General features: G+C 36.0%; 1 protein-coding gene across 1 annotated transcript in view; it reads left to right on the forward strand.

Moving 5' to 3' along the window:
* Positions 1–15,542, forward strand: part of PTPRQ (protein tyrosine phosphatase receptor type Q) — a 155,844-nt gene that overhangs the window by 117,335 nt on the left and 22,967 nt on the right. The window contains exons 36-43 of the mRNA XM_039362963.1: positions 2,400–2,586; positions 3,416–3,660; positions 4,097–4,163; positions 5,620–5,778; positions 6,560–6,782; positions 7,582–7,655; positions 9,240–9,339; positions 14,133–14,261. Coding sequence (XP_039218897.1) covers positions 2,400–2,586; positions 3,416–3,660; positions 4,097–4,163; positions 5,620–5,778; positions 6,560–6,782; positions 7,582–7,655; positions 9,240–9,339; positions 14,133–14,261 — 1,184 coding nt within the window. The remainder of the gene's footprint in view (positions 1–2,399; positions 2,587–3,415; positions 3,661–4,096; positions 4,164–5,619; positions 5,779–6,559; positions 6,783–7,581; positions 7,656–9,239; positions 9,340–14,132; positions 14,262–15,542) is intronic.

The raw sequence follows: 15,542 nt of genomic DNA on the forward strand, positions 1-15,542 counted from the left end.
AAAAAAGCAGAAAATTAAGAAGGATTGATTTCTTTTTAATGGAATATGCTATGGCTTGTATCAATCTTTGTAAGGCAAAGATATCTGATGGTTTCCGCTACTATAATATTATTCTGAATTTTTATCTTTGGTCATAATAATTTGTTAACTTTTAAAATCAATGTTTGTTTAGCAATCTACAGGTAGTCCTCAAATTATGAGCACAATTGAGCCAAAATTTATGTTGCTAAATGAAAAACTTGTTAAGTGAGTTTCCCCCCATTTTATGACCTTTCTTGCCACATTTGTTAAGTAAATCACTTAACAAATTAAGTTAAGTTAAATTAGTAACATGGTTGTTAAGTGAATCTGGCTTCCCCATTGATTTTGCTTCTCAGAAGATTGTAAAAAGGGGATCACATGACCCTGGGATGCTGCAACTGTCATAAATATGAACTATTTGTCAAGCATCCAAATGTAAATCACTTAACCATGGGGATGCTGCAATGGTCATAAGCCACTTTTTTCAGTGCTGTTGTAACTTTGAATGGTCACTAAACGAACTGTTGTAAGACAAGAACTACCTGTACTGAATGAAATCCAATGCATTATAAATAATCTTTCATTCTTGTAATAGGACTGTCTCTTCCTCTCCTCTCCCTTCAGGCCTTTATATACACTGAAACTGCAAGCAAAATCCTCTAGTAATTATTTTTGTTTAAATTATTTTTAGTTTTAACTGTTTCAGTTATTTATTGTCTCTTCCTTCCTTCCTTCCTTCCTTCCTTCCTTCTTTCCTTCCTTCCTTCCTTTCCTTCCTTCCTTCCTTCCTTCCTTCCTTCCTTCCTTCCTTCCTTCCTTCCTTTCTTCCTTTCTTTCTTTCTTTCTTTCTTTCTTGTTTAAGGATCAAGTACTGTATTTCTTGTTTTTCAGTGTTGACCAATCCTACATCATTTTTATTGCATTTTCAGCTCCCTTTAACACATATGATTTACTTCAACTCTTTTGAGGCTTGCCTCTGGCCACCTAGTGTGGTTCTTTACTAAACAAGGATTTAAAGCCCGGTCTACTGAATGCTTTTTATTCACTGCATCATAATGTCCCCAGTATTATTTTTAAGCTGAACATGCCCATGTTTGTGTGCACTGTGCATATACACATACATTCTAGAAAAAAGTTAATGATAATGAAATGGTCTTAGCTGGTTTTCCGTGAGAAATGAGCTACCACTTTCAACAGGTCTGTGAACCAGGCAGAAACAGAGCACACATCTTAGCATTGTGGAAATGGAAGACGTCTTATTATGTTCCTATATTGTTATAAGGAACAGTGATATATGAAAAAATACTTTGTCCCTTGATAGTCATCCCATGAAATCACTGTCTGTTTAGTACATCAGAATCTTTATTTAAGGTTAATTCTCAGTGGGGACACTAAAGCACATCTGTCAAACAAAATATGTGCTTAAACTATTTTAGTCGCTTAGCAGCTGCATCTTCCATAGATATGACCCTCTGGGACTGCTACTGTAGACATTCATTTTCTTTTTTTCTGTTTCATAATAGAAAAGAAAATTGGAATATGACAAACATGTAAAAATGTTTTGGTGCTCATCTCTATAAAATGTTGTTATGTTCTACATCTGGGACTTTTTCTACTTCCATCATTGATTTATCCACTTGAAATGGAGATCCTGTGAGGAAACTTCTGAAACAGAATCCCACCTTATAAAAATAATCATTCTCTGCTGAATTTTTGACTTACTGCATATACAATCAGATTTCAATATTAAGATAACCAAAGCCTTTTAGTTCAGATGTCCAAAACCCAGGCTTTCTCAATATGTTTTAGTTTTAAATATACCACAAATCTCAGATGCCGCATTGCAAACCTATTATTTGAACAAAGATCCTTTATGGTTGCCATAAGTTTATCTGACTACATTTTATCATTTAGTTTTTAAATTATTATATTTCATCTACTAATGCTTTAAGAATTAATCCTCCAAAATTATCAGTTTGTTATGATAACTGATAAAAAAGCATGATGAATCTCCAGTTTTGTGCACTGCAAAGTATTCTCACAGAAAAATATCTGGAAAATTATGCCAACGATTTCTGGATTAAAGGTCCTCTAAAGAATTCCCTACTATATAGCCAAATACAAGATCTAAAGAAAATTTATTGCATTAGTACTGGGATAAAAAAGCATGACAAAGTCATTATGCATGCTATATCTGTTTGTGTTATTCCTTAAATTTACCCACCCCAAACATGCTCTGTGCTTTTTTTTTCTTGCACAGGTAGATGACCATCCATCTAGTCCTGTTAACACAGTTTTCCATTGATGATATCTCATCCAATGTTTCTTATTAATAATCTAATAACACTATCTTTTAATCTTGCCCCTGCTTGGTACAGGTGGATACAGATTACTATCAAGCTTCATTTATCAAAGCAAATTATGAGGATAAGACTCTAAGTATTTCAGGATTGAGAGCATTTACAAGGTATTCCATAGTAGTCACTGCTTTTGTAGGAGATGTTCAGACTGCACATACTGAAGGCAAGTCTAGTGCTTCAGTTATTGTTTCCACTTTTGAAGCAGGTAAGTCACTAATTCCATTTGTTCATTTTATTAGCTATCTGAATATATAAACATTACAAAGTAAATTACAACCAAAACTGTAAAAAAAAATTAAAAGCATCAATAATTTTTAAACACTTCTCTAAAACAACAAAATATCCCATGCACTGTCATATCACATATAGAAAGAAATATATATACAACCCCCTCACTGCCATTAAAATTTTCAGCTTATCTGTTTTTCTTTATAAAAGAAAGGTGAACCATGTAATTTTTATCTGATTTACCTCGAACTTAATATCACAGGGGAGTTTAATTTATCAGTTATTATCTTCAGCTTTAAGCCTTGGTTAATCTGTTGAATATTTTAAAAAAACCAATATTTTTCCCAAATGTAATACAGTACAGGCAAATTCACTATAGATTTTGCTTCTTAAGGTCTTTTGAAAAATCTATGCCAATAATTTTTTTTTATTAAGAATTTAAGGTACTATTTAGATTGCTTTTTCAAAGAAATTTACGTAGGCTACAAAAAGAAAGAAAGAAAGAAATCAAAGAAAAAACAAAATGTGTAAGAAAAGAAAAAAAGTTAAGAAAAGTAGAAAAGAAAGAAAAAAAGTATAAATAACTTCTGATGCTTCACAGTATTTATGAACATTATTTAAACCTCTCTAAATTTACATCATGACTCTCTTCTTTCTTTAATCTATCCTGTTGAATTACCAAAACCATGTCACAAATTCATTTTTTAAATTATTTTTATGAAAAAGGTCCATAAGATCTAATCTTTTAGACTCCAGATGCCTAGCCATAGTTTTAATTGTTTCATCAGCTATTAATTTTTTTTCAGTGCCCAGGGACCCACTTAACAATGTAACTTTTCAGAAGATACCAGATGAAGTAACAAAATTTCAGGTGATGTTTTTACCACCCTCTGAACTCAATGGGAATATTCAAATATATCAAGCTATGGTATATAAAGACGATGACACAGACATCTTTCAGATTTATAATTTAAGTATTATAGACAGAACAAACAAGTCAATCACTGCCATGATAGAGGGATTAAAAGGCGGACACACATATAATATCAGTGTAAGTTGAACTCTTTTTTCCACAATCAATAATAAGTTTAAATTAAATATAAAACAAACTGAGTAGGATTTATTTATTTATTTAAATTTATATATTTAAATTTTCTGGCTGCTCAGTTCCAATGGACCCTTTGTGCTCAGAGATTTATAAAATGAATGAATGCAATTGGAGTTCCTGTTTTAATTTTACTTCAATTATCTTGAAGTTATCAAAATATATAATGAAAAATGAATAGCAAAAAAATCACTGTTCCATACATAGAAATAAAACCCACTGACTTCAATGAAGTTATTAGTATGTTCAGAATAAAATCTTATTTTCCCATGTACTTTTTATTTTATATATGTATCCCTATAGATTTACATAGTGAAATATAATTAATTGATGCATTAATTAATGTTAGACTAAACATGTTAAAGACTTTTTATTTGTTTAGGTATATGCAATCAATAGTGCTGGTGCAGGACCAAAGATTCAACTTAGAATAACAACAGATATTAAAGGTAAACTATAAATCTTTTACAGTTTTATAGTAGAGCCAGTGACTGCAGAAATATAACATCAGCTTGCTTTCAATTGGTTTTTTATATACTGGTTACTGGAATTTAATAAGCATATATCTTGTTTCATTCTCTGTCTGATCATAACCAATCATACTATTTTGATTGTATTATAATGCAAGTAATCAAAATAAAGTTTGATCTTGCACAAGTGGCGTAATACTGAATTGAATAATTTATTAAAGTATACAAAGACTGAAATCCTGAACAAATTTATTAAAACATTAACAAACAATGTTAATGTTCCATTAACACAGTGGAAGTTGAATTCAAATAATAATATGGATTAAAATAACTTGAAACACTATGGGTAGCCCTATAGTGTTGTGAATGAGATTCATATTTTCCAGTTCCTTGTGAAACATATCTTAGTTTTATTTGCACAATCTCTACCATAGTAATATAATTCAATGATATTACCATAGTAATATATGCAACAAAGATGATTAGGGGACTGGAGGGTAAAACATATAAAGAATGGTTGCTGGAATTGGGTATATCTAGTTTAATGAAGAAAAGGACTAGGGGTGACATGATAGCAGTGTTCCAATATCTCAGGGGTTGCTACAAAGAAGAGGGAGTCAATTATTCTCCAAAACACCTGAAAGCAGGACAAGAAGCAATGGAGGGAAACTAATCAAACAGAGAAACAACCTAGAACTAAGGAGAAATTTCCTGACAGTTAGAACAGTTAATCAGTGGACAACCTGCCTCCAGAAGTTGTGAATGCTCCAACACTGGAAGTTTTTAAGAAGAGACTGGACAGCCATTTGTCTGAAATGGTATAGGGTTTTCTGCCTGAGCCAGGAGTTGGACTAGAAGACCTCCAAGGTCCCTTCCAACATTATTATTGTTGTTGTTGTTATTATTGTTATTATTATTAGTAGTAGTATTTCAATAATAATTTCAGTTATGCAAATATAAATAAGTACAATTCCCTGTCTTAAAAAAGAAATGCCTAGAAGTGCAAAACAGATAGCTACTGATTTACAATTTATGAATTATCTCTGTTGATAGGATCATAAAATGGCTATGATTCAATTCAATAGTATTTACTTATTTGTTTGTTTATTGAATTTATTTGCCACCTACCTCGCTGTATGGCTACCCTAGGCAGTTTACAACAATAAAAATGGAGAAATGAAAAGAACTGTAAACATAGCATTAGTAAAGTAATGGAACAATAGAATAAACAATGAAAAAGAAAACAATGAGAGTATAGCATTGTGAGAATACAATATCGGAGGGTGTGAAGCGGGAATTGAGGCGGAAAGATGGGGTTTGCTATAAATCTAGAAACTTCCTCTATTTATCAGAATAGTAGCTTTAAAAAATTTGTTGTGATTTTGTTGTGAGATTTAACTGGAAAGCATTGTAGCATTTATTTGTCTCAAAACAGAACCACCAAGACCTAATAAGAAGCCAGTGCCAGTTTATGATACTAGTGGAACATTACTTGTCACAGCCACTACAATTACTATTCATATGCCAGTTTGTTACTATAATGATGATCATGGGCCTATTAAGAAATTACAAATTCTTGTTGCAGAAGCAGGAGGTATGGATTTTTTTTCTTAAAAGGAATTTATGAATCTTCTTGCTATTTCTATCTTTTCTTAACCTCTGTTTGTCTTACTGGCTCATGGAGATTTATGCATTTTGGAGTTGTTCATGAACTACAGTTGGATTATAAATTAAAATGAATCGCAAAAAGAATGTGATTCACAGAAAATATCCTACTTGAATGAGCAAAAGAAATTGAGCAGGAAAACTAGCAACAGAGAAAACAGAAATCTTCCTGCCATTGCTTTTATTCCATTTTTCAAACTCAATACTCTTGTAAATATATACATTATATTAGGTCCTCTGAAAAATGGGATATTATATTTAATCAAATAGCACCCCTGTCCTCATTTACTAATGAATAATCTGCTTTTTAAATTACTGTCTGAGTAGATAAATTTAGTTTTGCACTATAAATAAATTAAATGAAGATATGGTGGTATCATGTCAAGTTATTCAAACTTTGTGATAAGTGCTTTCAATATTTGTTTTTTTTTCCCCCACCACAATTCTTGGTGTTATTTGGAGTCATGTTATCCTTTCTATTTAGAAATGGAAATAAAAGTATATAAAGGTAGTTATAGAGATAAAATTACAATTCTTTTTTTATTCTTTAACAGATTATGCATACATAAAGACTAATAGATTTGTAATTGTGTATGCTTTTGTGTGCTGCACTATAATTTATCACAAATAGAGGTGGTAAGTAATAAAAGAAGAGAACAAACAGGAATTATTATCTATATAATATGTCACTGCTCTTTTTTGGAATTCAGTTCAGAATGATGACAATGTCACCAAGTGGTATGATGCATATTTTAATAAAGCAAGGCCTTATTTGGTAAATGAAGGCTTTCCAAATCCTCCATGTGTAAAAGGGAACGAAGGACTGAGCAGCAAAGAAGATATTTATGTAATAGGGGCTGATGGCACTTGTATGATACCAGGAAGTGAAGAAAAAATTTGCAATGGACCACTAAAACCCAAAAAGCAATATGTGTAAGTATTATTTATTTTATACTAACCATCTCACCTGAGTGACTCTGGGCAATTTACAATAAAATGTGTTTTGCATTTTTGGAAGAATTTACAGAGATGAGAAAATTGACATTTAATTAAGGAAAAGACAGTACCTATATTTGTTAGTGATTGGAAACTCTTTAGAACTTTCTGCTGAAAATACAAAAAAACAATTAAGTAATGATATGGATATGAGGATTAGAAAAGGTAGAATAAAGAAAGATGTCAGCCATAATGTAACCTTAGAGAGAGAAAATAAAATATAAATGAATTTATAAACTGGTATAAAGATTGGAAACCACTTCTTTATATCTTTCTTTCTCTTTCTTTTTTATATTTTTTCTTTCTTTTCTATTTACTTATCACTTTTCTTTATTCTTTTCTTTATTTAAATTTGTGCTGTTTTTACTTTGTAAAAAATTATTTAATAAAAATTAATTTGAAAAAATGCAGGATTTTGCAGCAGCTTTGAATGATTTGGAGCATGTAGCGGTATTCACACAGGAATAGTTGGTATCTTCTTGAAGCAGACATATGTTTTCCTGGAATTTCATAGTTGCCCTTTACAGTTGCAATGCAATTTGAGAAAAAGACACACCTGAATTGCTAGCAAGTGTGGGTCTACAATGCCTGATCATGCTCCAAAGAGCTGGATTCAAAGAGCTGCAAAGCATGTTACAAGCTACAGGGATGGTGTCCTTAATTTATATATACAATTTATATGCTGTATAAAGTAAGCTTGTGTGTGTGTATAATGTAATGCATTTGCTGTTTATAGATTTAAATTCAGAGCAACAAATATCAGAGGTCAATATACAGATTCAGACTATTCCAATCCCATCAAAACTTTAGGTAAGGAATGTTCCATCACACATGTCTATTTATTAGAATTGTATGAATCATTTTTAAAACTTCCTAGTGCAGGGATTTTCAACCAGTGGTATGGGTACCACCTGTGGTACATTGGCACCTGGCAGGTGGTACGCAACCATCCTAGAAAAGGGGTAGCGGGGGAGGGGAATGAGCTGAACCGGTGGCAGCACCGCACAAGCCTGAGCGAGAGATGGCTGGAGCTGCAGTGCTGTCAGGGCTCAGCGGAAGCACCAGGATCAGCGCCAGGCTCCAGCTGGAGCTTGGCGCTGATCCTGGCGCTTCTGCTGAGCCAAGAAGAAGCGCCGATCATCTGGAATGTTGCAGCATCTCCAGGGTCTTGTGATTTACATTCAGATGCTTGATTCATATTTATGACGGTCACAATGTCCCAGGGTCATGTGAAGTGACCAAAACCTGCTGCAACCTTCCAGCAGACGGGTGGAAGAAAAACCAAACACCCCCCACCCCACCTCCGCTGCCAATCCCCAACAGAAATGCTCGCAACAATGAAAACCTCAAACAGGAGGAAGAGTGCCGCTGAGTGGGCAGACAGGTGTCTTGCTTGGCTGTGGCTTGGGGGAGGGCAGTTTTTCAGTGCCACTGTAACTTCGAACACGTTAAGCGAACTGTTGTAAGTCAAGGACTATCTGTACTTTATCACTTTTTCCATTTATTTTTTTTGGGTCATCAAGCTTTTGACACCTTGCTAGGTGACTGGTGGTACTCGGATATTGCCATATCCTAAAAGTGGTGCAATGGGTGAAAAAGTTGGAAAGCCCTGTCCTAGTGAACCTGTATCCCTGTTGTTACAAAGATAACGCCTTGGCATCAAAGGCTTAGGGCTGCATTGACCATTGACTTTTACATCTCCTGTGACTCTTGGTCATTCTGTCAATGTATGTAATCTCATTTAAGTTTCTCTAGGGCAGGGGTGTCAAACTGCCGGCCCACTGGCTGGATGCGTCATGGCGAAACTGCGCCCACCCCATTGCTGGCAATGAGAAAAAAGTTGCGATACCCTTGCTCTAGGGGGTCACTTGCATTTTTGGGGGGTAATGGTCATGCCATTTATTTATTATTTATGAGACTTATTTATTTATGAGACTTATATACCGCTTTAAGTGCAAGCACTCTCTAAGCGGTGTACACCAGTAAGCAATGTATATATATATTTACATTGCCCCCAACAATCTGGGTCCTCATTTTACCTACCCCGAAAGGATGGAAGGCTGAGTCAACCTTGAGCCAGTGAGATTTGAACCGCTGACCTGCTGAACACAGTCAGCTAAAGTGGCCTGCAGTACTGCACTCTAACTGCTGCACCACCTCGGCTCAGTTTAATATCTTTAATAAGATATTTCATTCATTTTTAGGCTGTAAAAATTATTGGTAAGAGGTGGTTCTCAGAAAGGCTAGCAAATGTATTGCTGTATCTATTAGTATTGATCATTGCCATTATGACTATGTGCAGCAATGGTCAGGAAGCAATTATAATAACTAGCATATGATTTCAGATAACTGTTTGGCGTTTAAATCCTAATATACATTGACTCTACATTACAGGTAATGGGCTATCTGAAAGAGCTGTAGAAATAATACTTGCAGTTACTTTATGTATACTCTCTATTGTTCTCCTGGTGGCTGTAATTTATGCATTTGCAAGGTAAGTACATATCTAGGTGCAAGAGCTGTTTTTTTAGTTTTAGAAGTAGATGAGATAAGAGATAAGATAAGATAACCTTTATTGTCATTTTTTTACTGTGGGCACAATGGCATACATCAAAAATGAAATTTAGTTGCCCGCTCTCAAAGTGAAACACATACATATACACACACCTAAACATACTATATACAACATATGTATGGACCCACACCCCTACATATACATAACAAATAAATATTAAATACTGTCCAACTTGAATATATAATGGAAGGAGGAAGCTTGAGAGTTCACAAGGTTAATGCTGTATGGAATGAAACTATGGCTGAATCTGGATGTTTTGCTATGGATACCACGAAGCGTCCTCCCAGAAGGTAACAAGGAAAACAGGATGTGAAGAGAATGTGTAGTGTCCCAGATGATCTTATGGACCCTGCTCAAGCAACGCTTCTGTGCTATGTCCTGGATGGGAGGGAGGGAGCTACCAATGATCTTTTCGGCCATCCTCACCACTCTCTGCACCGCCTTCCTGTCTGAAGCAGTGATGCCTCCAAACCAGACTGTGATGCTGTATGACAGGATGCTCTCGATCGTCCCCCTGTAGAAAGTGGTCAGGACAGGGGAAGGAAGATGTGCTTTTCTCATGCGACGCAGAAAATGCAGGTGCTGCTGTGCCAGCTTCACCAGTTTCTCACTGTTGAGTGACCAAGCCAGCCTACTCGTTAGCTGCACACCCAGGAATTTGATGCTGGTAACCATCTCCAAAGGTGAATCATTAATGCACAGAGAAGTGTGGCTGGGCCTGCCTTTTTCTGAAATCGACAATGATCTCTTTGGTTTTTCTGGTATTTAAAACTAGGCTGTTTTCCTTACACCAGTTCACCAACCCCCCAACCTCCTTGCAGTAAGCTTCCACCTTGTCATCCTGAATAAGGCCCACTACTGTTGTATCATATGCAAACTTTACAATATGATTGGTGGCAAACCTAGCACAACAGTCATGGGTCAACAGGGCAAACAGCGGCGGACTTAAGATGCAGCCCTGAGGAGAACCTGTACTCAAGAAAATGGTATTAGAGGTATTCGCACATATTGGGGCCTGTTGGTAAGAAAATCAAGAATCCAGTTGCACAAAGGAGTGTTTAAGCCTCAAAGGCCCAGTTTGTCTACTAGATGCTGGGAAATGACTGTGTTAAACGCCAAACTGAAGTCGACAAACAACTTCTTTCCTCTAAGTGCTTCAAGCTTAGATGGAGAACAGAAGAAATAGAATCCTCCGTAGAGCGATTTGGTCAGTAGGCAAATTGAAGTGGGTCAAATGCTGGCAGGAGGCTAGATACAATAATGTCCTTAATCAGCTTCTCAAAGCATTTCATAATGGTGGATGTCAGTGCAACCATATGGTAATCATTGAGGCCTGTAATTGTGGACTTTTTTGGCACTGGCAAGATGACGGCTGTCTTAAAATATGATGGGACCACTGCCTGCTGCAATGAAAGGTTGAAAATATCTGTGAGAACACAAGCCAGCTCCTCTGCGCATTCCCTGAGGACATGTCCAGGGATGTTATCTGGGTCTGCTGCTTTCCGAATGTTAACTGTCTGCAGTGTTTTCTGGACAGAGGTGACCTCAAAGCTTGACACTTGCTCATCAGAATGGGGCATAGCTTTCCTAGCAGGAGTGCTATTTGATGCCTCAAATCTACCCCCAAAAAATGCATTCAGTTTGTTTAGGAAGTCTGTGTCGTCCTTGCATCTTGATGAAGCCACTTTGTAATCCATAATGGCCTGGATCCCTTGCCACATTCGCCTGATGTTTGTTGGGTCCTGAAAAAAGTTCTGAATTTTCTGGCAATGAGCTTGCTTTGCACCTTTTATGGCACTTTTCAGATTTGTTCTGGCTGTTCTAAGTGCCAGCATGTCACCAGATTTGAAAGCCACATTCCGTGCTTTCAGCATCTTGCGGACTACATAAGTCAGCCATGGTTTTTTATTCACCCTCACAACAATGCTTTTCAGGACACAGGCATCTTCTATGCACTTTTGGATATATGCAGACACTGTGGTGGCATACTCCTCAACATTTGTATGTTGATTATCAGTAGCTGCTTAAACATGCCCCAATCTGTGCACTCAAAGCAGTCTATCGCTCCCTCTGTCCAAACCCTCACCTGCTTTACTATAGGTTTCATTCTGACTAATAAAGGTTTATATGCTAGAATAAGCAGCACTGAGAGATGGTCAGAGGAGCCCAGGTGAGAGCGGGGGAAAGCTTTGAAAGCCTTCTTGACATTAGAATAAGCAAGATCCAGTGTATTGTCCCCTCTGGTTGCAAAGTCCACATATTGATGGAAATGTGGCAGGGTAGCTTTCAAAAGCTAAAGTCTCCCACTGCCATAAATGTACCCTCTGGGTAAGTAGTTTGTAAGTCACTGATGGTATGATAGAGAACCTTCAGGGCCTCTTCTCTGTTTGTATCAGGGGGTTATACACAGCTGTGATAATAAGACAGATAGAAGGGTCTGCATTTGATGGTCACAAGCTCCACATCTAGGGAGCACAGACTTGAAACCACCTTGGCATTATTACACCATCTGTCATTTATATAAAAACAGACATCACCTCTCCGGGATTTGCCACTAAGAGTAAAACTCCTGTCCATTCGAAATGTTGAAAATCCCATCAAGCTAACAGCACTATCTGGGACACAGGGCTTTAACCAAGTTTCTGTTGCAATAATGACACAGCAATTGTCATTCTGTTGCAATAATGACACAGCAATTTGTTGTTAAATCCAGCCTCAGGTAATCCATTTTTGGTTCTAAGGAGCGAGCATTTGCAAACAAAATAGATGGAAGAGACACTCTGTATGGTCTAGTTTTTAGCCTAGTTCAGTGGTTCTCAACCTTTCTAATGCCGCGACCCCATAATACAGTTCCCCATGTTGTGGTGACCCCCAACCACTTATACATCACTGGGTGCCAGGGGCGTGGCTAAAGAAAAGGGGGAAAAAATGGCGGACAGCCTTGTTTGGCGACCCCCGTGAAATGGTCGTTCGACCCCAAATGGGGTCCCGACCCACAGGTTGAGAACCACTGGCCTAGTTGTTAGGCCTCCACATTTGCCATGTTTCCTCTTACGGTCACACCTCCTCCTTTTCTTCCGAAGATGATCAGTAATGGAGGGAAACTTCCCAGCTGCAATGGCTGCTCCTCTACTCTGCCCCTTCAGCCTGAAACACTGCCTTTGCTGCTCAAAACACTGAGCACAATGCTGTTTCTGCCTCCAGCAACTTCCTTTCTTCCTCCCCGCTCCTCCAGACCTTGCAGCTGATCTCTCACCCTCTGTGTCAACCACCGGCATTTCCGTCCCTGATTTTCTCCTCTGTAGTAATCCGAGGCTATGCAGACTCTCCTGAACAGATTTCTCCACTATTCCTTTCACACTGAATTTCTTCATTCCAATATGGACTGACGTTCATATGAAAGTTTAGCAGCCCAACACAGCTTAGTTGTCCCTATTTCTGAAAAGTGTTTCAGTCTGGAACGTTCATTTCCCTCCCTAACCCCACACTTTTGAGAGCTGAAGCAGCCGCAGCCAATCAAGGCGCCACCATCTTGCTTATTAATTGAAATGAATTATATTTTTAAATCCATTGGCAAATAAATATGTATTGTTGTAACTTTATATCCAGCAAGGAATATATTATAATAAGAGGTCATAAACTTAATTCAACAATGTATAAGCATTGCATAGAAACCTAATCAGCAAATTAAAGACTAGTATGACGGAGGTCTAGTGTATGAGCTTCCAGAGGCAGAAGGCAAGAACATTCCTGCCACTTCTTGTCCTGAAAAAATGTCTTCCCTTGCAGGTCTTGCTACACTCTGGAATTCTTTCTCACACACATTCTGTAGGGAAAGAAGTGAAATGATGATCTCTTTGTTCTCTGCCCTAATACAACCCAAGCCAATTTTTGGTGGTGTCAAGAGCAGATATTGTGGGGAGGGGAGAGTGAAAGAAAACAAGAGTGAAAGCATATTGATTGCTAGAAGAAACAGTAAGAATATTGTATGAAAAAAAACCAGAAACTATTTTGAATTGAATAATTTGCAATGAAAATTAGATAGTGTAGATTGCAACAAGGAGCATGTATCTGAAACTTAATCAAAATTAAGCTTTCTTTGACAGGAAAACCACAAAAGGGGACAATTACAAAGCATACATAAATGATTAAAAAATTATGTATGTCTTACTGTATAAAAATGTGAGTGGTGTATGTCAAGAGGAACATAAAACAAACTCTGAAAATAGGGTACTTTTAATAAGTGTGGATGGAAAAACAAGAGACATGCTCAAGAATAAATAGATGCTACTGGATGTGGACTGGACACAAAAGTGAACAACCAGTAAAAAACAAGTACATTGAGATACTTTGGTCATATAGAAGAAACAAATACACACAACTGCAAACAGCAAATGAAAAACTGCTATCAATTTGGAGTGCAAATCTTTGTAATAATACCACATCTCCAAAATTCAAAACATAAAAAATAAGCATTTTATATTTTTATTTTTCCTTTTATTGAATAGTTAATATAGCATAGTTTCCATATTTTAAGGACTTTATAAGTTAAAGTGTGATGCTATGCAAAATCACCTGGGATGAGTTATATTAAAATTTATTCTTTGTAGTTATGCATAGGAGAATATGTTTCAGAAATGATCCGATGAGATTGAGAATTATGAATAACATTAAACATTCTATTTTATTCAATATCCTTTGTGTTGTTTTAGAATTCGTCAAAAGCAAAAAGAAGGGGGAACATATTCTCCACGGGATGCAGAAATTATTGACACTAAATTTAAACTGGACCAGTTGATCACAGTGGCAGACCTGGATATGAGGGATGAAAGATTTACACGGTAAGCAAACTCTTTAGGCAAAACAGTAGTTCTGGAGGTCTGAAGCCATGACCCTGTTGTGACCTTTTACTTGTTTAGAAGTATTTGTGGTATTCTTATTTGCACAGGTCACAAAGATCCTCTTTCAAAGGGTGACCTCCAGACACTTCTCTCAGGAATTTAGATAATCATTTGCTCTTCTCCATGTCGGGATAACAGAGAAGGGAGCCTATATGTATCATGTCCTGCACATTATAGTCCTGAATTGAAGTGTTTTTGATGCAGAAATGTAAAGGTACTAATAATGCTCTGATACGCTGTTGGTCAGAAAGTAATGCAATAACATATTGCTCTCTGCTATCTGAGAGTATCTCTGAAATCTGTCAGCAATAGAGTTCATGCTATAGCATAATATACAGATTCTGGATTTGTTTCAGGAGATCAGAATTCATGAATAGTCATAATTTTCACTGTATGACTTATTTCAACCCAACCTTCTTTACCAGATTGTTCTGAGATTTAAGTAGATGAAGGAAGAAAAGAAGGAAGGAAGGAAGGAAAGAAGGAAGGAAGGAAATAAATTAAATGGCTAGATTATAATCTGGTGGAAAATATACGTTTCTTTCTAAAAGTAATGTCAAAATATTTTGCATTACATTTCAAAAGTGCTTCTGCAGCATCTTCTGTTGAAGATTTTTTGCCACTAATTCTAATGAATTTACCTAGAAGGAAAATATCTGTTAATGTATTTTTAAAATATATTTTATTGATTTTTTAAACATAAATCACTTAATAATTGGTGAACAGTGTGTTGTCTGGGTTTACATTTGTAAGACAATCACTAACAGTTGATTTCTATAATCCATAATCCACATAATGGTTTTAGTTGATTTCCTCTTTTCCCCAAAATGTCCTATTTGCAAACATTGAGTTAATACAATTCCTATTTTTTGATAGATATCAATTAAATATATAACTTTTTCCCAATATTCCTAAAAATAATAATCACATCAATATAATATTTCTTTTCTGTCCACTCATTCTGGTTGCCTCATCAAAGATCCTGTTACAATCCTTATTTAAATTTGTTTCTCCCACAAAATTCAAAGTATTCTAACTGGTTAAGATTTTCTCAAAAATTAATTACATTTAAAAATTTAAGTCTATTTTTTCCATATGAACCATCTCAGCACTTTTACATTTCTTAAGGAATAGATAAAACAGTAAAAAGAAAAAAGAAAGGAGAGCAAGAGTAAAGAAACATAAAAAATAACATACTACTTAAAATATGTATCCCTCCTA

Source organism: Crotalus tigris, unplaced genomic scaffold, assembly GCF_016545835.1.
Source record: "Crotalus tigris isolate CLP2741 ecotype Arizona unplaced genomic scaffold, ASM1654583v1 scf7180000019496.3020429, whole genome shotgun sequence".
Classification (NCBI taxonomy): Eukaryota; Metazoa; Chordata; class Lepidosauria; order Squamata; family Viperidae; genus Crotalus; species Crotalus tigris.